Below are 26261 nucleotides of genomic sequence, written 5' to 3' on the forward strand. Positions count from 1 at the left end.
AAGAAGGCTTGATTCAAGGATATAGGTTACTATGCCTTATCTTTCCCCCCTTCTGCTGTAAACACAGGGTCAGCCTATTAGAATCATGTTTGGAGCCTTGGCTCAACTCGTATATCAAAGCTATTATGTTTCCTTTTTAGGATCCTCTCAGGTTGTTGGTAATCTTGAGGTGAGTTTCCCACAAATCCAAGAGTTTCCCTCAAATCCAAGTGTTTAATCCAAGTGTTTTTCTACAGTAGTTAGAGAAAATAAAAGAAATTCAGGAATCATTACCAACTTTCTAATGAACATCTTTTTTTCTGTAGTGAGTTGTCCTATTCCTTTTCTGTTATGGCCTAGTTGTTCACTTGACTATGGGAGTGTCCTGTTGTTTAATAAAGATCCATAATAGGAAGATCCCCTTTCTATTATGTCATTATAGCACAACAATACATGAAAAATGTGGAAAAGAAAAACACATACATAAAATATTTGCACTTGTTTATTGTTTACAGGTAGAAGTATCAAAGAAAAAATAACTTTAAAACATCTATGAATTTATTTATTTATTTATTTTGGTGCCACCCAGTTCCAAGTGACTGTGGGCAACTGTCAGCCTTCCCAAGTAAACCAGACAGGAAACACAACTAGATGAGCTAATTCTACTTTATTGTAAGGCTACATTAACAGAATCTTGCAAGTCTAAAAGTACAAATCTCCCACCCTCCCTGTTTACTGCCTGAGTAGTTAGGATGGGTCCTTCCTAAGTTTCTTTCTCTGGCCATTAGTCTGTTGCAGACTCCTTTCTCTTTTATCTGATCATTCCCTAGATGGCATCTCTTCCCCCCATCTTCCAAGGTCACCCTCATATCTCATCACATCAACTCACAATATATCAAACAAGAAAAAACAATATAATAAGAAACCACATACAACAAAACTAAACTATATTTTAAAATATAGGTCCATAGAGCCCAACTTTAACCAGAGCACCTCACATCCAGTTTTCTGCAAAGCAGTGCCTCTGAGAGCCTGCAAGGACTCACAGATAACAACAGCCCCACCTCCTTGAATTCTGGCCAATGCAAAGCCAGAAACCTGTATGGATATAATTCTGTGAGGGGTATTCCCCTTCCCCTGGGCCCACACAAATTAGATACACCAAGATAAGATCATGAATGACAACAGCTTTGTTACATACTGACTGGCATTCAGCAGCAGCAGCTAGAGCCAGGGCCACTGAGGAGCCAATAACCATGCATTGAGGATAGAAACCAAAGCTGGACAGTAGACCCAATATCCAGTGTAACCTGCCCTGGAATTCCTGTCATACCTTCCTCTACCTGTCACTGTCAGGATGTTCTTGCCTGCCCTTTCAGCTTCCCCTCACCCCTTCCCACCTTTCATTCTCTCCTCCCAGGCCAGGCACACATACTCAACTATACCCCCACTTACTCCACATAAACACAAACCTGTCCCACCAACCACCAGGGAATTGACCCCCACAACTTCCTTTGACCACACCTGTCTCTCACCAAACACTTGTGAGAATAGATAATAATATATAAAGCTCCAGACGGGCATGGAACCGTTATGATACCAATAGAAGAGAATATATGTAGCTCAGGGTTGAACTGTGGAGTCCTTGCACATCCCCTCCAGTAGCCAACACCCAGATAAGCAGGGATTAACACCAGACAAACAATCAAGCAGAAAACAATACCTTAATCAAGGAACTACCAAGGAGAAAACCACCCCACACTAACATTGGCAGGGCAGGCTACTGTATATAAACAGGGAGCAAACCTCACACTCACTAGCACTAATGGTGTTACTTAGACAGGTAATGAAATGTCTGCAAGAAACAACCAAGCTCAGAGAGCACCAAGGACTCCACAACCATTATGATATTTGAACATTGTGAATTTATATTTTGATCAATATGATCTATGAGAGCAATACTAGAAAATTAGTTAGAAAATTAGTTCCACTGACAAAGCCAACATGATAAGAGATGACAATTCTGTTCTGAAAAGCAATTTGGATTCATTACTGGATATCTATTAGGTCTGCAAAACTGCAACATCAGTTCTGTTCTGTTGAAAATCTCTGATCCAGGTTGTCTGTAAGAGAGTTGCATAATACAGACAATAAGATAAGCTGACCTTACAAAAGTTATGGTAGATACAATTCAGTATTTATAAAATGAATAAATTTCTTGTAGAGGTTCATATCAGTACATAACCTACTAGAATTGTAGTCTAGTAGGCATACTTTCAGTAAAGAACAGTTGCTGAATTAAGACAGCAACTGAATTAAAATATTATAATAGTGTTTCTGATAGACTATCTGTACATCAGTATTCCAAAATCTACAAGTGCCTCTCTTCTCAATGATAAAAAATGCATTCAGTTCATTATTTCTGTCATGAGGCTGACATTAAAATGCATATCTCATTGCTACAGTACTTGGCCTCATTTTTTTTTGATAAAACTTTTATTATAATATATAAAGAGTACAATTAAAATACAAAACAGAGAGTATAGCAAGAAAGACGATAGAACTTAAAGGAAAAAAACAAAACTAAAACAGTGAAAGATAGAAAGATGAAACAGAAAGTAACTTCTGACTATCTCCAATACAGATATAGATACAAATTGGTACTTGGCCTCATTTTCGAACTTTTTGATTGGCTTCACATATCATGGTTTGCTTAACCACTAGCACAATGTATAAATCTAACTTTTTACTTATTTCCTATACTCTGTGTTTGTAGTTCTATAGAATTTCTGTTTCTGCATTCCATTGCTTGGCCTAATAAAGATTTTCTCCAATTATGGATTTTATTTTATTTTTTATTTTTATGGAGCCACATGGCGGTTGTTTTATATATTCTCAGTAGGCAAAAATCCCATACTGGCAGACAATCAGTAAGAAATGAACCCTATCAACAAAATACCATTAAGGAGACAATTGACTCATACAAATCACTTAATATTGTGTATATTCTGCTAGCAACTGTAGTAAATTGCTAATGCCCACAGGGTGAAAGATGGAACAGGAGGACCCAAACCTACTCTTCCAGAAGACTTCTGGGTCTTCACATCTGATCTTGCCCCTGCACTGGGGTAGTAGCTTGTTAGTTCCTGCTGCCACTATCTATCTTTCAGGGACACCTCACCAAACCTCAGTGTGTGAAAAAAGTAGGGCTCTGATATCTTGTGCTGCCTTTCTGGTGATTACAAGGTTAAAATACGAAAGTTGAAATCATTCCTACAGCACCACCTCCTGGCCATATAGCACAGAAGTGTGGTGAATTCAGCCTTCCTCCTCTTGGGAGATAAACCAATCTCACAGGAGATAAACAACATCAAAATTTATTTTAATAGGACAAAAGAGAATATGCATCCCTCTGTGAAGGAATCTAAAAATGGCCTTAGAAACGGGGAAGGAATGAGCAAACTATTAAGGAGGGAGTTTTTGAAAAGATTACTCAGTCCTGAGAAAGAGGAAAGGATGAGAAAGAAATTCAGAATAACCCTATCTTGGTTTTGTTTAATGTAAGATGGAATAGAGAGAAACTCTGTCAGACTTTTAAGATTCCACAACAATAAAGAACATTCCTAGAATCCCTGCTGTGCTTGTCTTGCCTACCTTGAAGAGCTGACACCCACCAACTCCTGATATTTAAACATTCAGTTTCTATAACTTGTACAGAGACATAAAGCACATAAGAACAGGGAAAACAAATAAAAAACCTAGTGCAAATTTCTGGCTAAACCTTTACCTATTTCAAATAAATAAAATTCCTGAAGAAAATAATTCTCTGCTTCAAGGTTCCTGGCTTTCTCCAGCTTCTAAGAGATTTCCAATATTAATCAGAGACTGCTAGGAACAATGGGTGCCCCACTGTTTATACAACTCTCTCCAGAGATTTGTACCGCTTGTTTTAAAGCTACCATGGGATGTGGACTAGGTGTCTGAATCTGGCTTGCAGGCTGCATCCACAATAGCAAAAACAAGCATTTTCACCTGACTCCACTAACAACACTCTCTAAGCAGTTTATCCTATACAGAACATACCTTAATGGCAATGTCTTCCACAAATTAAAGTTCCATTCAGATGATTCTTATGTCATGATTGTGAATATGGTTCCAGTTCGCTTTTCCTGGCAGCCTAACTCAACTTACTAATAGCCACTGCTGGCTTTTTAAATGGTTGTTTCATGGTTCTTGTGTTGTATGGTAGTAACACAAGAAAAAAAGAAAAGTTAATCTCAAGAGCAATATCAAAGATAGGATATTTCAATGTATTGTTGAAGGCTTTCACGGCCGGCATACGATGGCTGGTGTGGGTCTTCCGGGCTGTGTGGCCGTGTTCTGGAAGTTTTGTTTCCTAACGTTTCGCCAGCACCTGTGACCGGCATCTTCAGAGTGCAGGAGCACAGACAGGAGCAGTTCTCTCTGTGGCCAGCTGGCATTCAGAAAGAACTGCTCCTGTCTGTGCTCCTGCACTCTGAAGATGCCGGTCACAGGTGCTGGCGAAACGTTAGGAAACAAAACTTCCAGAACACGGCCACACAGCCCGGAAGACCCACATCAGCCATAGGATATTTCCTTACTTTTAAAGTTGTGAAACTGTTGTTTTAGTCAGGATAAACAATTGAATGAAAAATTGGCAGCAATGCTTTGTATTTCAGCATTCAAAGTTCTAAATACGTATCTGATAATGCAAAACTAATTTCTTTGCATATATGATCCCTGGGAGAAATAATACTGCTATGTAGAAAAATGGCTTTTTCCATACTTTCTAAATGTCTTAGACTTCAACACTCATGATTTCCAGCCAGCATGTAACGCACATCTGGAGAATACTAGGCTGGAGTAAGCTTAAGTAGCAAGAACATTGATGGAATCTGAAGAATCTGAGTTTGTCATCTCAGCTAGGGAGAATTTTAATGAGAGTGCTGGTTATGTCTCTGTATATGTTAGAATAACATACCTGCTTCTCCATTCTCACTGTCTTCTTCCAGCCCTTCTCCAACAGTAGTACTTTCTTCTGGTTTAGGTAGGACTTCATCATGGATCTAGCCTCATAATGTAAGATATTGCAAATTATAGACTGTATTAGAAAGCAAACATTTTTTTTAGCAATCTATTATAGCTATTTTTAGTAATAAGTGGTTGGTAACTTTTTCTCCTACAGAATGTGATTTATTATGTTTATTGTAAAATGCACCGGCTTTATTGACAAGCTTAAGTAATTACCTCACTAGGATCTTGGGATAGATTTTCATCCCTGTTATAGGGCCACAAAACTTTTAACCTGGAATAACAGCAGTGACTTGGAGATCTGATAGGGTCAGTAGCACAGCCCCTGCCTAGGGACACACTAAACTTATGCTCTGAAACAGAGTTCAGTTCAACATTCTGAACTAGCAGAATTCAAGAGTCCCTATCCCATGATCCCTAGGAATTGCAGTTCCAATACTGGCCAGTATTAAAAAACAGCATGTTTATCTCCAAGGCTTGACGTTTCAAACTGCTGACAATTACAGGATACCTACTAAGAAAAGCTAATGAAGATGTTTCTAGAACGGAAGAATACTCTTTAAAGGATCTCCATTCCTTTGTTATTTATTTATTTGGTTGATATGCTGTTCAAATCAATACCTGTTTCTGACCAGCTTATAGACCTCTCATTAAATATAAAGTTAAAAATACAACACCATAACAACAACATTCCAATAAAAATAATCCAAAAAGAAAAACTTAGAACCAGGAAATAATTTAGTCAACAAGCATTTCCCTACAGGATGTAATCACCTAATTCTCTAGCCCCCAATGGCTTCCTGAAATATAGGAGACAATCTGATCTCTAGAGGGATACTGTTCCATAGAAGAAGGGCAGTAATGGGGAAGTTGCCTTCATATTCCAGCAAGTGACTAAGGTCTCAGCAGAACTGCCCACCATAGCCTCAGGAAAAGTCTCATTGTAGAATTACTACATCCATACTTCCCCAGGGTAGGAGAATAATAATGCTGCACAATGTGTTTATTTGGAGGTAACAGTTGAGGTTTTCCAAGTATGCTGTCTTTCCCCAGAATTCCCAGTCAGAATGGCCAAGACATTTGGGATGTACTAGACTGATCCCTTCCAATATGTTGGCCACTGTATTTTTCTCCAGATTTGCTGGCATCATTTGATTAGAACCTACACAGATACTCCTGCTGCTGCTTGACATATTTCTGTACATATTCCATCAATGCTTATAGCCTTCTGACTTGCTAATGACCAGAGCACTGATTTAACTTCATCTCCTATTACTAGAGGTTCTTATAAATAAGTATTGTGGATATTGACATCTCTACTATGCAGAATTTCAGTTTACTCCTTCCTCTTTGTTTGATATTCTTTAAATCAGTTACTGTATGTTCATTAGCATCCTTTGGTATACCAGTTCAAAGTTGGAAATGCCTTTTGAGTTCAGAAATATTTTGGAAGACTTTCCTTGTTTTTCTGTGTGTGTTTCCATCTTCAGTGTCTTTACTGATGCTACTGTAATACTACTTCTTGTCTTTTCTAACAGCTGTCTGAGATCCTTCCTGAGATCTTTATCTTTCTTGGTTCTGGCTTCTCTCCCCTTCTCGGCAATTTCCACCATATGTTCTGATATCTAGTTTGCTTTTTTCTATTTCTTGGTCTTTGGTTTCTTTTCATATTTTTCCTTAACAGCATCTTTGATTTCATCCCACAGTTCCTCTAGTTTTCTAACAATGAGGTTCACAACTTCAAAACTAATGATCTCCTTGAAAATGGTGGGCACATGCTCAAGATCATATTATAGAAATTGGTTGGCTTTCTTCTTTTGCTTTAGTTTGACTCAGAACTTGCACATGAGCAGTTTGTGATCAATTCTACAGTCAGTCCCTGGTCAAGTCTTTACCGTTATAATTGAGTTCTTCTACCTCCTCGTACCAAAAATATAGTCAATTGATTTCTGTGTACTCCCTCTAGTGATATCAATGTATATAAGCATTGTTTGGTTGTTTGAAGACTCTATTAGCAATGAAGAAATCATTGGAATAGGCCATGCAGTCCAACTACATTTTCTTCCTTACTATTTCTAACTTTTACATTCCAACAACAAGCAGCACATCTTGCTTTCATGTTCTGTTGATTTCAGATTGAATTTGACCATAAAACTTGTGAACCTTCATTTCATCTGCATCGGTGGTTGAAGTATAAACTTGGATAATAATCATATTAAAGGTTTGTCTACGAAGTCAAATTGATATAATTCAGTCATTGATTGCATTGTAGCCAAGTAAATACCCTTCCTAACTATAACCTCCCTAACTATAAAAGCAATACTTTCTTCTTTGTTTTTCATGTCCTGAATGGTAAACAATATGATATTTTGACTGAAATCAAGTTTTTAATTCCCGTCCATTTCAATTCACTGATGCCTAAGATATCAATGTGTAGTCAATTCATTTCATATTTCACTATGTTGAGCCTTTTCATGTTCATGCTTCCTACATTTCTTTGTAGCCCTGGAATTTTTTTCCTGCATGGAAACATTAGCAACTAAACCTCCCAAAGTCTTTAAACTAGCTGCATTATAACACCACTAATACTCCAAGAGATCCTCAGCTCTTTCTCAGTAGCATGTTGAGTGCCATCCAACCTGAAGGACCCATCAGCCAGAATGATATAGCCTATCTGTTCCTTCCATGTTATTTCCTTGATAAAATACAGGAGTGGTTTACCATTGTCTTCTTCTATGCAGTATGAAATGATGCCTTTGTTTTTGTCACAGAAGTGATCATCCCCCTCCAGCATCTTCCTATATCACTGTTGCCCAGTATAGGTGTCTGCTTGCTTTATCTGGGCAGCCGGGATGGCCTTCACACGTGGGTATATATATTCTAGCATATACTCCTAGCATTCCTTGCTCATCCCTTCCAGGAACACCGTACCACCATGATATAGCAGCAGAGCAGGACTTGAGAGAGCTAAGGACTCTCCCAAATCTATAATTCAAATGGTAATTAATGGCAAGACTTGTTATTACCACCACTCTATCTGATCCATGATCCAAGACTCTCTTTTCTGCTTGTAGCTGCTCCAGAATGGTTTTCTGTAACAATGGTGCATTTGCTCCTCTTACAACAGCTACCAATTCTCCCCCCTGAATCGAAACAGAAAAGAGTTACTTTATTTTACAAACACAGTTCATGTCAACACCAATATACTGCTATTGTCAATAGAAGACTTTGGATTCAATTTTACTGTTGAAAACATGGTATTATAAATATTGAAAGAGTTGCATTCTCAACATGTGCAGACATCAAGTGAGGAAAAAAAAGTCTTACATTTAGCAAAAGATTGAGAAAATAAGGCATGAATAGAAAACTGAAGAATGTAAATACTTTTCCTACATTTAAAAAAAATACTGATATATAAATGTCTGCAAATTTAACTGGTGATAAATTAATCAACAATCTCATAATAAATTAAGCAAATGGATTTGAGCCAATTTCATGTAATGATTAAGGTGCTGGACTAGAAACAGTGAGATCATGAGTTCTAGACCTCCCTTGAGCATAGAAACCAGCTGGGTAACTTTGGGCCAGTCACTTTCTCTCATTCCAATCCATCTCACAAGGTTGCTGTTATGGGGGAAAAAGAGGTGGGAGTATTATGTATACCACCTGGAGTTGTACAAAAATAAAGGTGGGATATAAATCAAATCAAATCAAATCAATAAATAAATAAATAGGGATGCAATTCTACACAGAAAACTCTTGTCAACCCCCATGTAGCTGACAAAACCAAGAAAGCAAGAATGAAATGGATTTCAGGAAAGTGACTTTATTCTTAGCCTGGGGTAAAAACAGAAACTTGAAAAATGTAAGAGTAAATACCCAGTCACATACAATGAGTTAAGGTGGAGTTTCTTTGAATGCTTTCTTCCCTCATATCTAGACTGTGCTTTTCTCAGAAAACCCAAATGCTTCATCCCACAATTTTACAATCTATTGAGCATCACTCAATAAAAATTAAGTTATTCAATTTTCATATTTCCTGCCCTATAGGAAGCAATCAGTAATATTTGGCTGTGTTCCCTTAACCTTTCAGGACATACTTAGTTGAGCACTCTCTAGATAAGAATTTTACGTGCATATTGTAGGAGACGTAAATTATGCAAAGAAGGCATTATTTGCTTATGTTCATGGTGCTTAACATATAGACCAAGTTCATACACCACACTAAGTTATATGATTTGTTTGGTTTTAGCTTATTGTGCTGTGTGACGCAAGCCATTGTGTGATCTAGTCCACTGTGTTTTGTAACCATAGATGCAAATCAAATCAACTGTAGTTTATTCAACAAAGCATGGGATGGCAAGATAATGGGTGAACCTGGCTGTGGTATATGATACTATATTCTAAGAAGGAATTATAAGTTGTATATTTTTGAACAAAATTCCATTTGTAGCTCAAGAAACCAGGCAAAAAAACTCCCAACAACAATGGTAAAATCAAGCTTTCAGTATTAATAATACAGGGTTAATTTAGTTGTACGAGTCATATTGTATATGACTCAGAAACAGTTGCATAAGCACTGAGTATTGATGACCATAATATATTGCTTTTGTAGTACTTAGTTAAGTAACAGTAGTTAAGTTTGCATGTTGTGCAAACTCAGCCAATTGTCATTTAATCAAAAAAATAATATTGAAATAAATTATGAGTTACTGTGTTATGTGAACCTGGTCTAGATGTGCTAATCAAAGGCTCACTATCTATGTTTATGGTTTCTTTCCCTTGTTGACTTTACCTAAACTACTTGAACTAAATATTATATAACAAACGAAACCCTTTCAAATCTTTCTAGCATTCTAACATCTGTCTTGTTCAATATTACAATCAAAATAATATAAAATTATAACCCATAAAATTTAAAACTGTGAAAATTATGTTAGCCTACATTATATACACATATCTTATTTATTACATTTATGAACTTATTAACCACTTTAGTCAAGGCAACTCCTGGTGTTATAGAAAAACAATAGCAACAGCCAATGCAGTAACAATAAAATACATACTAATATTATAATATAATATAATATAATATAATATAATATAATATAATATAATATAATATAATATAGGTTAAAATTACAATTAATACAAAATTCCTGGCACTGGGAGCTCTGTGATGATGAAATACAAGTTGCTTGTTAGGATAATACAGATGCTATATTTTCCAGCTATAATATGCATCTCTATGTACAAGCTAATGGAGAATAATCAAATTAGCATGTTACACATAAATTTTTGGAACAAATGTACTGTCTTTTAAACAAATTTGGCAACATTTATTAGAAAAAGATAATACTGATATGAATATTGTTTGATGAAATTGCCTTTTCGTACTAACTTACACCATAAAACAGAAATGTTGGCTCACATTTTCCACGATACTGCTCTAGAGCATCAATTGAATCTACCTCAGCCTAAATGAAAAGTAAACAAGAAAACAGAGTAAAATAAATGTTCACAACTCTATGACACCCAAGATTTGCCATCTACTGCAAGCAAAGGCTAGTGAACACATATCCCTTAATAAGGAAAACCATGATTGTGTGGCATGCTACCAATGCATCAGTGTATCACTAAAGCACTTTTCAGTGCTCTTCTACTAAGTATACTGTTCTGCTGATTTGTTGACTGTGTTTGCACAACATATTGAACCACAAATAAGCCATATTTAAACTTAGTGTATTGTGCAAATGCAGTGTTTTTGATTAATATATGGCTTGTTGTGTCTTGTGAACCCAGAAAATTTGATTAATTAAGTTAATAATGTGTAAGCATGTCATTCAAACACACCTAATGGCTCAATTACCAGTGGGCTTCTGGATGCAATTCAAAGTACAGGTAGTCATCTATAAAGTCTTCATGGCACAATGCCTTAATGTTTGTAGTGGTACCTTTCTCTAATTGTTTCTGCCTGTCCTATACAATCTATAATACTATACTACCCTACCCTACCCTACCCTACCCTACCCTACCCTACACCATACCATACCATACCCTACACCATACCATACCATACCATACCATACCATACCATACCATACCATACCATACCATACCATACCATACTGCACAATACTGTACTGTACAGTACTATACAAAGGCTTGGCAAGGCTCTTGGTCACATCTATAAAGTAATGCTATCTTATTGGACCCAGGAGGCATGACTTTTCTGCTGATTTTTAAGAGGGCATCAAATACTTGGCTCTTCCCACAGGCATTGCATTAGGGATAATATGTGAACCTGCAAATTCTGATGTAGTAGAGGTTGCTTTGCCTCCCCAGTAATGATTGCTTTTTATTATTATTCTTTTTGCTTGTTTTTACCTGTTTTCTTACCCTCTGTAAGTGGACTAGAGTAACTGGTGGGTGGATGGCCTTGAAAATTGACTAATGAAATAAAAATGAAATAAAATTATGGCAAACCCATTGCATAAGCATAAGATTATAACTAGGCTGTGATTAATTATTGATGTTCTTGCACAAGATTTTGGTATTGTCAGTTGCGATTGCATGAAATCCCAGTTAAAATTATCATTTTTTTTAAATATACTGGATCTGCAAAAAACTAAATGAACACCAGTTGTGAAAAAAAGTGATACAAAAATCCTTATTCTTTGCTCCCATCTAGTGGTTGTCTGGATTTCCACAGTCTAGAACTGGTAGTCCTATTATTTGTTTATTTATTCAGTATTTGTACCATCATATAGGATTGCATAATAGAGTTATAGATCAACGGCCTTTAGCCTTGATGGCAGTGTGACTGCCTCGAAAGACCATCTGCTGGGAGACTAATGGGCTTCCTTGTGTACTTGGTTGGCCACTGTGAGAACAGCCTGCTAGACTAAATGGGCCAGGAGTCCAATCCAGCAGGGCACTGCTTATGTTTTTCTGTTCTGATCTCTAGCTCTTTAAAAGATGGCTACCCCATAAAGTAAAATATGTTGCATATTACATCTACATGTCTGTTAGAGATTGGAACAGAGCATCTGTGCAGGGGACAAAGAAGTCAAGATGATGGGTATGATTGCACAATTGATCCTCTGCCCCTTTTCACATGCATGTGACACATGTTAAAACAGGGCAGAATTCTGCTCACACGGTCACACTCACCATCTTAACTTTTTTTATCTTTCCTGTAAATGCCCATGGATTGGGCTTTACTGACTGTTTTAATAGATTTGAAGCTATCTCTTACCACAGCAAAATGCAGCAGGTCACCACCATGTTCATTTCTTATTTTCTTGAAGAGATTAACAACTGTTTTACATGGTCCACACCAGCCTTGATAAGCATCTACTACTACAAAGAGATTAACCTATGTCAGAAAAACTGAGGCATGTCAGAATAACTCCAGAAATTAATCACAAACCTAGAAATAAAAAATAGAACTAATAAATGCCTACAAATGACTATTTGTATTTTCTATTTGCTACAATTTTTACATAGGAGGTTGTTTTGATGGTTTGGAGGATACAACACAAAATACCTACAGATTCTGCATCAACCCAAAGAAACTTTTCTTACTGATGTTCCTGCCTTCAAATGGATGTTCTTGAGTTCAGGAATTGCCATCCAGACATAGCTACACATTATAGGCTTGTGCGCAGCAGCAGCTGTTTGCTGAAGGAGTTCTTCCATTTGGCAACATGTCCATTCAGAGACATTAGTGTATAGTATGACTTAGGAAAATGATTATTCATACTGCTATGATAATCTGAACACTAATATCAATTATTTATATGAGTCTTCTATAATAATGCTCTCAGTTGCTTTATGAAAATTCAAGTCCAAAACATCTGGAGGAACTTGGTTAGAGAAGACTTACATGAATGCGCTGCAGTAGCACTGAGAGGAAAAGATTGCATTGAAATGAAAAGATCATGGGTGGTTACTGGTATTATTCATCAATGCAGAATATAGGTGTTGAGATTCTTTAGCAAGTGTTCTTAGTGCAATGATAGAGAATTCCTTTGCTACTTACTACCTTGAGTTTTATTGCTATAGAAGCATTTTTATTTAGATTTGTAGAAGGAAAAGGTATGTCAAAAAGAGTTTTTTATAAGATAGGAGGAATGTTATACTATACTATAATACTATACTATATGATCAGAACAAAACAAATAAAAGGAGATACTGTGCCCTTTAATTTCTTCCCCTTCCTTATATAAATTGCCATGTATACTTACATTTCAGAACAGCAATAGAGAAAATGAACCCCATACAATAATTGCAATTAAAGAACTTACCAATCAATCCTTTGGACCCCATTAGTTCTTCCCAGTGTTCTTGATTACTGACAATCATCTATGTGAAAATTAAACAATATTACTAAGAAACCTGGCAATAAAGCAAAATAGCCTTTTAGAGCATAGCTTCCTGGAAAAAAAATTGATGGGTTAATACAAGAATCATTTGCATTTTTGTGTTACTAAAAACTACTTGTAGAAGAAAAAAAAATAGTTGGAAATTATAGGATACATAGCAAGAATATTTGTGAACAATTTTCTTGCTGAGCAGCCAGGCTGTTACAGGAAAGTTAATATATTGAAGCCTGCTATTAGGCTGCTGGTAGACTGATGAAAGATTAGCAATAGCCATATCTCTATAGCAAAAGTTTAAATATTATATCTGACTTTATAAAATGTTGTTTGCAAAACAAGTATTTCTATTATATTAAGACAGCAACATAACAATTAAAATACAAAATATGTATTTTAATCTGTAAAACAACAAAAGATTTCAGAACCACCACATGGAATGTTATGGCATCTATGACATAATAAAACATTTACTGCATTCAAAGTTTTATATTGCACAGTCAAATGCATGGCTCAGTCTATGGAAGCTTCTACTAAATGCTTGTTTTTCAATGAAGCAACACTAAATTGATGAAATTATTTCTAACTCTGAAGTATAAACATTACTTAAAAGTTGTTCAGCGAAGTAGAATAATAGAAAAAGTCCAAAATTAGAACATGCTAATGAAATTATATGATACCTAAATGTATATCATATATGAAATTATCACTAATAATTTAAAAGAAATTATACATTGATATCTGAAACACGACATGCAGGATAGAGGCATGCCAGAATTCTCATTGTCTTGGAGATTTAATCCTATATGGAAAGACTCTTACTTTTTTTCAACAGACCCAGTCACTGACAAGACTAAGCTAAGCATATCATTGGAAAGAGCAAAACAATTCAACTAGCCAGTTTTGCATAACCTGTCCTCCAAGAAAAAGAGGACAGGAAGAGTGACTGAAAAAGCAAGCACAGAATATACCTCCAGTTCCCAAAACCACTGCTTCCCACTGCAGCAGCTAAACCATCTCCCCCTGTTGCCTGCCTGACTGGGGAGATCAGGAAGCCTGCCTGTAGGAATTATGTGACAGTAGGCACATAAAAAGTAGAAAGTGAGTGGTGGCTCTGAGTTCCAAAAATGGAGACTTTTGAGCAAGTTAATTTTATTGTGTGCTGCCAAACACCACTAAAGAAATGTTAGTGTTAAGCACATTATGGAAACGTGTTGTCTACAAACTAACCCATAGAATAGACACAATAAACACAATCCAGAATTGAGTAATCAGGATTTAGAATTCCAAAACTATGTGAAGCATCAATGGCAAACACTACTGTTTATTGTATGACATGTGACTAGACCACCAAGATATAGCTCTGTGCCTCACAGGGCTATAGGGAAGAAACTTTTGTTCAACTCATTTTGTTCTGAATGAGCTCTGAACTTCAGATCTCAAAGCTTTAACAATCTTAATATTGCATTTTATATATGGCAGATCACTTTAAGATCAGTTTCTAAGTAGCTGGCTCAGAGTCACGTGGGAAAAATTCTAGCAAAACCAATAGGCCTTCTCAGATATAAATAGTTGGCAGAGTTGAAAAATAATCAATTTCTACTTCTGGCCACTTGATGGCAGGATTTATAGAGATTATATCCCTTATGGAATCATTTATATAAATAAAGAAATCACAAATATATTTCTATAAATCCATACTTAAATATTTCCAGAAGAGTAGCCCTGTTTTTCTGTTGAAGCAAAACCAATAAAGAGACATGTGCACCTTAAAAACTAGTACATTATATCATAACTTTTATTGACTATAGTCTATCAGAATAAGTGGACCGTAACCTATGGATGTTTATGGCATAATCAACTTATAATTTTCAAGGTGAGACACAAGATTCTGTGTGGTAATTTAAATATGGTTTTTATATCAATTTTTAAGCAGTTGCACAGCCCTGGGAAAAGTCACAGCTGCTTCAAGGAGCTGCTGACCGGTGCAACAAGAGTGCCTCCACTCATTCCAATGCATCTTTTGCTCAGTGCATCTGAGCACTGCTCAGCCCTAATGTATATCACTTCAGATAAAAATCCCACCAGCATGTTTCAAATACACTGTGGTATCTGTGGAAACATGCATTTAGAGTTAATAACAGGTATAAACTGTAATAGAAATTTCCAAATCACCCAGAAGTTATTCTCCCACTCAGAGGTTTCGTCAATAAATGTATATGGATGCCTGTTTATGGCGAAACACCTATAAAGCACAGTTAAAATGCTGCACAGACTAAACAGATCCAATCAGTTTTTGCATTATTTCACAACGTTCTCTAAAAGCCACTGCTTGGCTTTGTTCCTCTTTTTAGCCTTCTCTGACTGTTCACCTGACCTGGACTTGATAACAAGAGTTATTAGGAGGTGGCACAGCAAATATATCTGAGCTCTCTTTGGAGAGGATTTTGAAGACTGGGCTTGGAAAAAGCCGTAATATTTGTGGGGAGGAGGAATGGGGTATACTTGGCAAGGACCCATATTAAGGGCATCTTACTCAAAGGACTTGCAATATCTAGAACAAACCAGCATTTTGTTCAAAGTAGCTGTAATATCTTGGCTCACATTATTTTCATGAATAGCTGAGATGAATATCAGGGTGCATGTATATTTGGACTGATCCTGAATATTGACATATGGGCCGGGTTCACCATTTGTGCTAAACGTAACATGGCTTGGGTTTGGTTTAGCAAGTTGTGTGAACCCAGCCACATATGGTTTATTCAGTATACCATGGCCAAGCAAGCCATGGTTTAACATGCTATGCATACGTGACACAACTCTCTAAATAAGAGTCTGGAAATATCCAAACTCTTAGCTCAGCAGCAGAGCTAGTTTGAAGGGCAATTTCTTTTTCATGAGGATTAAACTGAGCAAGAGATTATGCTTACACTGAAATGCTAAGACTGGTTAAACTACAATGTCCTGTTTAGAATAATATCTATATTTGATTTGAAAATTAAGTAGTAGTTTGTCAGCAATTTCTCCATTGCCATATTTAACATTAGTTCTTTCATTTCTTTTCTGAATCATCAAATGAGGTTAAAAATGAATAGCTTGTCATTTGGGAGATTGGTCATTCAGAAATCTATAGCTTTCTATTTTACAGCTACTATTTTATATGTTGGTTTCGCTGGCAAAATAGAATGCAGTACTGGGCCAGTTTTTTCCTCTCTATACAAGCAGAAAATACAAAACAATTGTACTGGGAGACTAATCTCTCATACTAACCTGCAGGGCTAATTCCTTCTTTCTGCTGGCCATTATGCTGTGAAACAACCAAAGAACAGTCATGACATTATGTAGCACTACTGCCCAATCTAAAATATCATTAATTTTCACTACTAATATTTGTAATCACATATAGAAATACATACTTTATTACAGCCAAAGGCCAGAAACAGAAAATACTATTAAAACTGTAAAACAAAACATTGAATAACATTAAGGTGCTCCACAAGTAAACTGACTTCTAACTATGGGAGACCTTGCATCAGTTGGTGCCTTATTCTCACTGCTGCTGGATGATATTTTGCTACAATTCATCTTGTAGAGAGATTGAAATCTGAAGAAAGTAAAATCATACAAAAGATGTCTGTTCTTCCAGGTACTGACAAAGCAGGGATAAGTTGTAGGCATTATGAATGTCCATATACTGTAGATACCACAGTAAAATAACACTAATGTGTTTTGATAACAGAAACAGTCTGTTTCGATATCCCTGGTTATATGTGGACAAACATGGTTCTTGTATGGATTTTAAAATATTTTCCCTGTATTATACCTATCCAGAAAAAAGCTTTCTTTAACTTGGGAAATGTAAATAGAGAAAGATAGCTGGCTGCTTCCCAAGACCATTTGTCACTCAGATCCCGCTTCCCAGGGCTAAGCTGTTCACTTCCACCTGGCCCACATTATCACTGAATCTTTGCAAAGTCTATGTTTGGCATGGTCATATCCAAGAATTGTATGAAACCTTCTGACAGCCCATATTTCATTAGTTTTTGTTCTATGACATTATTACAACTTGATGAAAAATCATCAGCCATTATTAGAGGAAGTAAATCTGGGGAAAAAGAACTGGAGCTCTAGCTAGTAGTTTAACATCATCCTTCATGCCCTAACCTCAATTTTAGGTATTCTTGTTTCCAACCTGAAAAGGGTATACACTACCATCCACTAGCTAACTATATTCAGTGTGTTGTGCAAACTTAAACATTCAGTGAATCAAGCAAACCATGGATAAGTATCATATGAACACACATCAAGGATGAATTAGTGAGAAGCAAAGTGGTGCCTAGATAGACAGAAATGGATCCTCACCAGACAATGCCTGGAGATGTCCTCAAGAACTTTCATTTCTCTCTTCTCTGTTGTTTTAGGAAAGGTGGGGATATAAACTGATATCACATCTGTTTTATAGGATTAGGAGAATGAGTGGCACCACAAACCATAAGGAGAAATTAGGTTGAAGTGGAAAGTGGAAGAAATTCATATAATTGTAGGAAGAGCAGACTAAGCCTGAGTTGATTTGACACATTGACTAATAGACTGCCTAGCAACATTTTAATCTAGCATATAATCCAAGTATATTCCATGTAGTTAGATTATGGTTCAGTGTACAGTATCATACAAATCCAGAAAATTGGATTGAGCAAGTTGCGGCTAAGTTGATCATGGGTGAATGAAGAATTAACAGAGAACATAAAGTGGAGGTTCATAAAGAGCTTTCTTCACTAGCAATCTGTAATGTAACTCAGCCCTTATTGTACAGTACATCCTACTACTACCCGATATGCTGTTCTCTTACTGCTATCCTGCATGCTAACAAAAATGTTTTGTTCTGACTAATGTGCGTATGTCTGTCAAGAAGAGACTATTGTGCAGTTCTGACTGGGCAATAAGTAGCTCATGGAATATATTTCCTACCCTCCATCTTAAGATATAGGCATTTCCTGGGGAATCTACCAGTAATTGACCAAGGTTGAGCTGATCACATAAGTGCAGGAGAGGAAGCTCATTGAAGTTTACACACCATTACTTTATAAAGCATCAACTTTAGCAGAAAAAGCTGGCTATTTTCCAGAATGGGGCAGATTTGCATAGATTGCTTAAAATCTGGGTGAGAAATGAGACAGGGCTAATCCTGTGTGGTCAAGGGTGGTCAGGCTCTTCTGATGGCAATATAAACTGCCATTGGTGAAAAGCTCTAAAACATGACTGGAAATAGTGATTGTGTGGTTTTGAAGAATGAGTAGCTGTGAAGTACTCTGATTTTTTCAGAGCTATACAATGCTAACAGGAAAAAAAGGTGCAGAAGATTAAGAAGCAAAAGCACAAAGAGGAAAGGTGGATTTGAAATATCCGTTCTGAGAATGGCAAGAATTCAGCATAATGTACCTGCTCAAGAGTTTGGCGATGGCTCCCAGGCAGGCAGCAGCGTCTCTCGTCACCATAGCAACAGGGCAGGCAGAGGGATCCAGCCCTGGCCAGCGTGTCACTTCTTTCCCCTGCCCACTGCGGTTTCCCCTTTTTGTGCAGTCAGATAACGTGCTGTCTTCTGTTTTTGCAACTGGACTGAAGAACTGAAGAGCAGGAACCTTACAATTGAACTACATTTTGGGAATACAGTACAAGCTTGGCCCGACAAATAATGCTTTCACTTTCAATGCTTGTTTTCTAAAATGGCAGGGCTGGTGAAGATAATGAAATTGATCAGTGGTGCTCACATTTTCCAGTTTACATACATCAAGAAGGGTAAGATGACTGGTCCCTTCTGACATTGATTGCTTCTCTGTTTCAGAGCATTATTCTTCAAGGATTATCCTTTGAAATTTGCTAAATGTCTGAAGGTTTATTTGATTCTGGAAATTAATTAATGCCCAGGGCATTTAAAATATAGTAGAAAGGGGAGAGAAGAATCCTGTAATCTATCATTACTGGTCAGCTGATAATTAACCTTTTTAGCAAGGAGGAAGTATATTATATTTAATTTATTGGAACGTATGTAAACAGGATTATGGTATAAATAGGTCATGCAGGGGAGAAGAACTTAAACACTTTTAATATAATATACAGCTCTCACTGTTAATAGCCTGCATTTTGTCCACCTATGAAAATGAATAAGGAACACCTAATCCTTGAATTTCAGATCAAATTACTGGCAATAGAAATTGCCACAACCATTTGAATCTTGATTATATTGGTGTATCAAACAGCTATAGTGTCCAAATTCACCTCTACAGATTTTACTGGATCCTTCATAAGTATGTATGAATTGTGTTAGGTAGGCCAGAGACTCACCTAGACCAGATTTCTGATTTTACAGAGCTAAGAGATGCTTGCGGGAAGCTCACAATCAAGGCAGGAACACCACAATCCCTGTCATATTCCATTCCTAGCTGATAACTGATTCGGAGAGATACAAGTAGAATAATTTGCCCACATAGTTCCTAGTTTATTCTGGCTAATAGAAATAAATTAGAGACCTAGCTTCTTCTGATAAGGTAGTGTTGTTTCAACTTGTTTAAAGAAGGTAATGGTAATATCACTACTGAAATATCATTATCTTGATTCCTATGATCTTTGGAACTGCAGAACATTACCCAATCAAGAAGATGGTCTACTCCTTCTGAGATGGTGATAATCCATATCAGTCTGGTTTCAGGTCACAGTTCAAACTATTTTAGTTCCCTTCATGGATGTCCTAAACTGCAAGAAGGAATTTATTTACTTACTGACTATTCCAGTTTTTATCCTGCCTTCCTCCCCTAATGGAACTTCACGCAGTTTGCAATCTTAACTTAAAATATCAAACATAGAAACTAAATAAAAACAATTAACATTACAGTATAATTAATGCAAATAGAGAATAGAAAAAAATGAGCTTTTTTTTGGTAATCATAGAATAAGAGATAATTTTGCAATTGTACTTATATTTGCTGCAAAGGAAATCGGAAGCTTCTTCTATTTTATTTTACTTTTTTCCTGCCCTTTTGCTTTTTCTTTCTTCTCTCCTTTCTACTATTTCTACTCTCTATTAGTTTGTGTCAGTTTTTACATGCTTTGTAAAACTTTTAATAAAAAAATTATTAAAAAAAAAATAATTATGCAAATTCTTTAAAAGCCTGGCTGCAATACCTTCTGAACATATGATTTGATTCTCCAGGTTCTCTTGCTTTTGAAACAATCAACCATGTTGGCAGTTGAGGAGACAGGCATTGGACATTGTGATCTACTTATTCTTTGCTGAGAAGTTCCATTGTTCTTGTATCCAAACAATCTTAATTATCCTTAACATCCATTTGAAATCATTGAATGAGAATTTTTAGAGTTTTGGAGCAGCTTCTCATTAGGTGTATGTATATATATTTCTATTTGTTTCTCTTTTTCCATTTGAACCCTGTGAGACAGACTTTCCAGGATTCTTTTTTAAGGTTGGAAATGGATTTGTAATACATTTTAAACTCAGTCTAGATAAGGCTGTTATTTGTGATGGGCTATGCTAAGAAGAGAAGACATCCTTGTTAGTATTTATTATAAAACAAAGTAAACAGATAGGATACAAACTATTACAATATTGTATAAACTGATTAAGCTTCATTAGTTTTATACCATGGCTAAAAATTGTAATTTTTTTTAAAAAAATCATCCTTTATTTAAAGAAAAACAAAACCAGAGTCATATCATTTGATGGATACTCCATTTTGATACTTTTAGAATTGGCACTTGAGCAGAAAACTGTATTTACTTCAGGTACCACAGGTAACTTTGTCTCAGTATTAGTTTCCATATTTCTGGGTCATTGCATATTTTTGTGAGGGAATATGGGTCTGATATTTTTATATGTTGTAAACATACACAGATATACAACCAAAAACATTGAAATGGGGTAAAATGGAGACTTGAAATACTGGGAATTACAATGACCTGCAAGTACTAGGTAAAGTAAAAGTCTCCTTCCAGTTAAGCTCAACTGCTAATGATTTCCTGGCAATAGTATGGAAGTGGTTTACCATTGCCTTTTTCTAGGATAGTTTTTGACTTCTCAGGCTACAGCCCTGGTATTTGCTGGTAGTCTCCATCAAAAACTAACTAGGCCAAGCCCAACATAGCCCAGACAAGGTCAGCCATGTGGTATCACTTGTGAGGCATCAAATATTGATATATGCAATGCCCTGGAGAGGCAGAATAATCAAGTGTTTGAATTATTCATACCACATAATTATGTCAAAGATTTGACCATTGTAATTCTAAGCACATAAACAATTTTTTAAATAAAATATTACATGTTACAAAGAAGTTGTATACGTGGTTTTCATTAACAATATCAATCTTCTTCAGACTTCATGTTCATTTTTTCCCCCTGCAGTAATAATTTATCTGGTCTTGAATCAAACCCTGAAATGGTAACTTGAGTTTATCAGTTCAAATATCAAATTGCTCACTATCACTACATTTTATTTAAAGGAAGAACTGCAGGTACACAATTCAGATATTATCTTTAAGAATGAACCACATACCAAAGATCAAGGACAAATTCTATACAGTTGTTTCTGTAACCAATAAGGGAGTAAGACTTTATGTTATGTTAAGTTATGGTTTACTTCCATAAACTACCTTATCTTAAATCCTACAAAATCTATTTCACACCAAAACTACTGTGTTATTTTCAACACAGAACAAGATTATGTTTTCTAGGTTCCAAGGATAAAAAGATAAAGACTCCCTTGAACTGAGCTTAACTCTTGATGATTACATGGATACTGCCATACCATTTTCTTGGCAATAACTGTCTATATTAATCATTGGCACTTTTTGCATACTATCTAAGAATATAATTTTCATAATTTTCACATTTTTTACATATCTGGAAAAGACACTTTTGTACAACTCTACTGAACTGTATTAGGGCTGATTTGATGGCATATATCTGAACAAGAAAGAGTGGTAAGCATATTGTGGTAAGAGTGGTAAGTAACATGTATACATGTTAATAACACTACATACACACAGTCATATTAATAGCACACTGCACTACATAAAATACAATAATTTTGTATTCATTTAATGGAAGATTCTAGTATTTCCTGGTAATCCTGTTTTTTAAAGTTCTTCCAAGATAGTTTATAACACGCAAGGAAAAGTATGCTAATAATGATAACAGCTCCTCCAACCATATCATAAACACTGGGGAATATGTGGAGTACAAGGAGCTGAAGAATCATGGCTATCACAATCTCCAAATGTTGTACTGTGCTAACCAATGCTGGATGGAATTTGCTCAAAGCATAATAGACACCAAGAAAAGCCACTGTGGAACATATACAGATGCCAATGAGATAGCTCCAGCTTTCTCCATTCAATGGAATGATTGGCTCTTGAAGGAAAAACATAGTTGAGGCTCCCCATACTGTTCCAGTCCAACCAAAAGTAAATAATGCTGTCCACATGCTGACATTATCCTTAAGTGACCTATATACTATCATGGAGAGAGCCGTGGTTAAGCCTGCCATAACTGTCATTGTATACCCAAAGACTTCCTTCCAGATATTTAACAGAGAATTTTCTTCATCAACAATGTTGGGGATCATGACCAAACAAACACCAAAGATACTACTCACTACAGTAATTATATCAATATAAGCCATGCGCTCATCCACTAGTAAAAATGCTAAAATGGCACTGAAAACGGTGGTGGTAGCTCTCCACATAATAGTCCCATTGCTTGGGGGAACAATTGCAAAGGAAGTATAAGCACAGGTAATGGAAATAACATTACATACTCCATAGAAGAATAGTCGCAATCTATGGCCTTTTGGTCCAAAAGGATCTTCACGGTAATAACACACAACTAAAACAGAAAACACTTGTAAAACAGAACGAATAAAAATCAATTCAAGAGATGGCACTTTGGAACGATCAGCAGCAAGTCTGGTTATCAGAGCTACACAACCATGGGCCAAAGCAGATCCAAAAAGCACAGCCCAAGTTTTTCTGGACTGAAAAATGCTTCCATCTACAAAATCTTGGCCTTGTCCATTCTTGTTGACTTCTAACTTCTGTCCTGTCTGAAATGGAATATCAATTGTTCCAAAGAAGGACCTTCCTGTTCGTTGTCCATCACTCAATAATCTTCTTTTTGGATTATCTTCTATAAAACTCTCATTATCTTCATTAGATTCCTCATACTCCTCTTCTCCAGGCTGTGGATAATGAGAACTATATTTCACTGTCACAGTGTTGGGATGAATTTTTACTCGTTTTTTCACTGGATATTGTTTGGAAGAATCCATTTCATCAGCTAAGTAGGACTGATTGTAAAGAAAAACAAATATATGTATATATATATATATACTTGATAAACTTGTTGCACATCTAGATTATTTAGAGTCATCCTAACTCATTAATGTTCTATCGGCATCCTAGGTAAACTGAAGTATTTTCAGAAGAAATGAAAGGTGTTGTTCTAAAACCCAGTATAGAAAATCAGTTGTGAGGGGAGAGTCTACATCATCATAATAAATGCATTTGCTTTTTTTGGGGGGGGGGCCTTCAAGTCAGTGTTGACTCCTGGCAACTGCCTGGACGAGTCCCTGCAGTTTTCTTGGCAAGATTTCAGAAGTGGTTTGCCACTGCCTACTTCTTAGGGCTGAGAGTGACTGGCCCAAGGTCACCCAGCTGGCTGTGCCTAAGGCAGAACTAGAACTCATGATCTCCTGGTTTCTAGCCTACTACCTTAACTACTACATCAAACTGCTAATTTAGACACTTTAAAACATAGGCTTGGTATTTATCTTTCTTGCTACATCTACAAAGTTTCCTTTTATGCTTTCAAATATTTTATATTTGTAGTTCAGGAAATGATTGAACCTGATGGGGTTTTAAAATCTAATTAGAATATTATTAATTTTGCTTTGAATCTGAATGTAAATCAGTTTTGATGCCTACATGTAACAATTCAGATTGTGCCACCAAAGATATTTTGACATAGTTAGGATCTTTAGATATGTGTAACTGCATTGGGGGCAAGCACCAAACAACATTGTATAGTTACAATGGCTTCTTGGAAACGTGTAGATATTCTTTGCATTAAAACATGAGAGCTGCTGGATCACACCAAAGCCCTAATCAATGCTGGATCTTGTTTCCCATCAGATGCCCATGGAAAGCATAAAACGGACCTATTTCACTGTTTTTCCAGGATCTGATGTTCCAAATTTTAAGAGGCAGCATATATCACCATTGCTAGTAGCCATTGATAAGGGTGATACATCTTAAAATGCCCATTGTGCTCAAATATTTTAGGTTTTAAAAAAAATTAGATTATATTCTTGTCACTATGTTAATACAGCCATCTCTTTAGCATCTAAAAATGTTGAATATACAAGTCATTAGGTTCTATTCCCTCTCTACCTGTTTTCACATCAGGCGATAGCTTTAGCTGGAGTAGCTTTTCTAATATTCTGGTGCTGACCTGTGCTTCCAAACTATTATGCTATCCTTGATTGGTTTGAAATGTTAATATAAACCACTGATCGTGATTTACATGAATTACTTGTTTGTCAATGTATTCAAACCCAAGCATTACTGTTTATAAGTTCAAGCTTAACATTTATAAACTAACAATATTATCTTTACGATTTGGCAACATTGTACCAGCAGCTCAATTAATTGTATTTTGGTTTTGGTTTTATTGTTAAAAAATACAGATTAACTTCAGTCTTTCAGTTTGCTTGAACTCTCCCTCACCTCCCTAACTGTGAAATATTTATAGGAGATAATATGTTATTAGAAAGTTATGAAATGTTAAAGAAATAAGAATTATGAAGAAAAAAAATGCCAGCCTCTCTATCAACTGAAAATAAGGAAGAAAACACACTTTGAGCTAGTAAATATCAGAGAGATTTCAGTATCATTGATTCTTAAAATGATAGAAACAGGATGTTCCTTGAGAACATAATTCCAGGCTACAGTATTAGCTGATTACTGCAATTTGTTTAAATTACAGTAAATCATAGTTCCTTATGAAATCCATTCAGTTTGAAAGATGTCACTTTAAAATTGCATACACATTAATAGGAGAGAAAGATTTTGCATAAATAGACATTGACAGTCAAGAATTAAATTTGTTATGCAAGAAGAGAAAGCAGAATACAATCAAAACTGGAAAAATAATCTTTTACCTTTTGTTAGAGGACGTTGTATAACAAAATATCCAAAGACCAAATAACATTAAGGACAGGGAATCTGCTGTCCAATGTTCAGCTGTGTATCCATTTCTGTCTTCTAAATTCACAGAAAACAGGCCTGAGCATAGTTGTATTTGGATCCAGAGGAACTGGAAAGTCAGAAACAGAGCCAAATGTTGTCAATTCTGGGAATGCTCAGCAGCAGTAATATGGATCTTTTTGCTACCTCCTCATCTGCCTGCACAGAAGAAGAGAGGAGAATACAGCTAAAGAATCAAATGCAGGGAACAGATTAGGGGAAAGTGAGCATGCTCAGCAGAGCTCAAGGGCATTTGACAACACCTTCATTTTGGACTGCAGAGTGAAATCGGTATTGCTCTTACTAGTTATTCTGGCAGTGAAACACATGTTTAGCTGAGATGCTACCTATTGATCAATAGCGGGACTTTCCTGAGCTAAACATTACTGAGAAAGATTGAAAAAAGGGCTGCTTAAGACAATTACTGATTTGTCCCTCCTGGTCAATTGGTTAATACAGTGAATGGGATGACTCAATACTCTTTTCTCTTGCTATAGTCTCACCAAAAGCAACAGGATTGTACCAAAGTGCTGTGAGGCA

General features: G+C 36.2%; 2 protein-coding genes across 3 annotated transcripts; both read right to left on the reverse strand.

Moving 5' to 3' along the window:
* Nucleotides 1-482: 482 nt before the first annotated feature.
* NME9 (NME/NM23 family member 9) lies at nt 483-25773 on the reverse strand. 2 transcript variants are annotated; one of them, XM_088132140.1, is made up of 9 exons: nt 25637-25773; nt 18852-20162; nt 16683-16719; nt 13341-13398; nt 12290-12393; nt 10437-10508; nt 8058-8174; nt 4982-5066; nt 483-2102 (listed from the first exon to the last, which is right to left on the reverse strand). In XM_088132140.1, the coding sequence occupies exons 2-9, from the start codon at nt 18905-18907 to the stop codon at nt 2065-2067; spliced, it is 567 nt and encodes a 188-aa protein (XP_087988266.1). In that variant the 5' UTR covers nt 18908-20162; nt 25637-25773; the 3' UTR covers nt 483-2064. The 2 variants fall into 2 exon arrangements, with proteins under 2 accessions (XP_087988266.1, XP_025022181.2); XM_025166413.2 differs by lacking the exon at nt 18852-20162 and having other exon boundaries at nt 25637-25767.
* On the reverse strand, nt 20980-25776 carry SLC35G2 (solute carrier family 35 member G2). The gene is made up of 2 exons (XM_007420627.4): nt 25637-25776; nt 20980-23764 (listed from the first exon to the last, which is right to left on the reverse strand). The coding sequence occupies exon 2, from the start codon at nt 23744-23746 to the stop codon at nt 22514-22516; it is 1233 nt and encodes a 410-aa protein (XP_007420689.1). The 5' UTR covers nt 23747-23764; nt 25637-25776; the 3' UTR covers nt 20980-22513.
* Between the last annotated feature and the right edge of the window lie 485 nt (nt 25777-26261).

Source organism: Python bivittatus, unplaced genomic scaffold, assembly GCF_059951505.1.
Source record: "Python bivittatus isolate LINGU-HERP-01145 unplaced genomic scaffold, Pbiv_v1 ctg000980_np1212, whole genome shotgun sequence".
In the NCBI taxonomy this organism is placed as follows: domain Eukaryota; kingdom Metazoa; phylum Chordata; class Lepidosauria; order Squamata; family Pythonidae; genus Python; species Python bivittatus.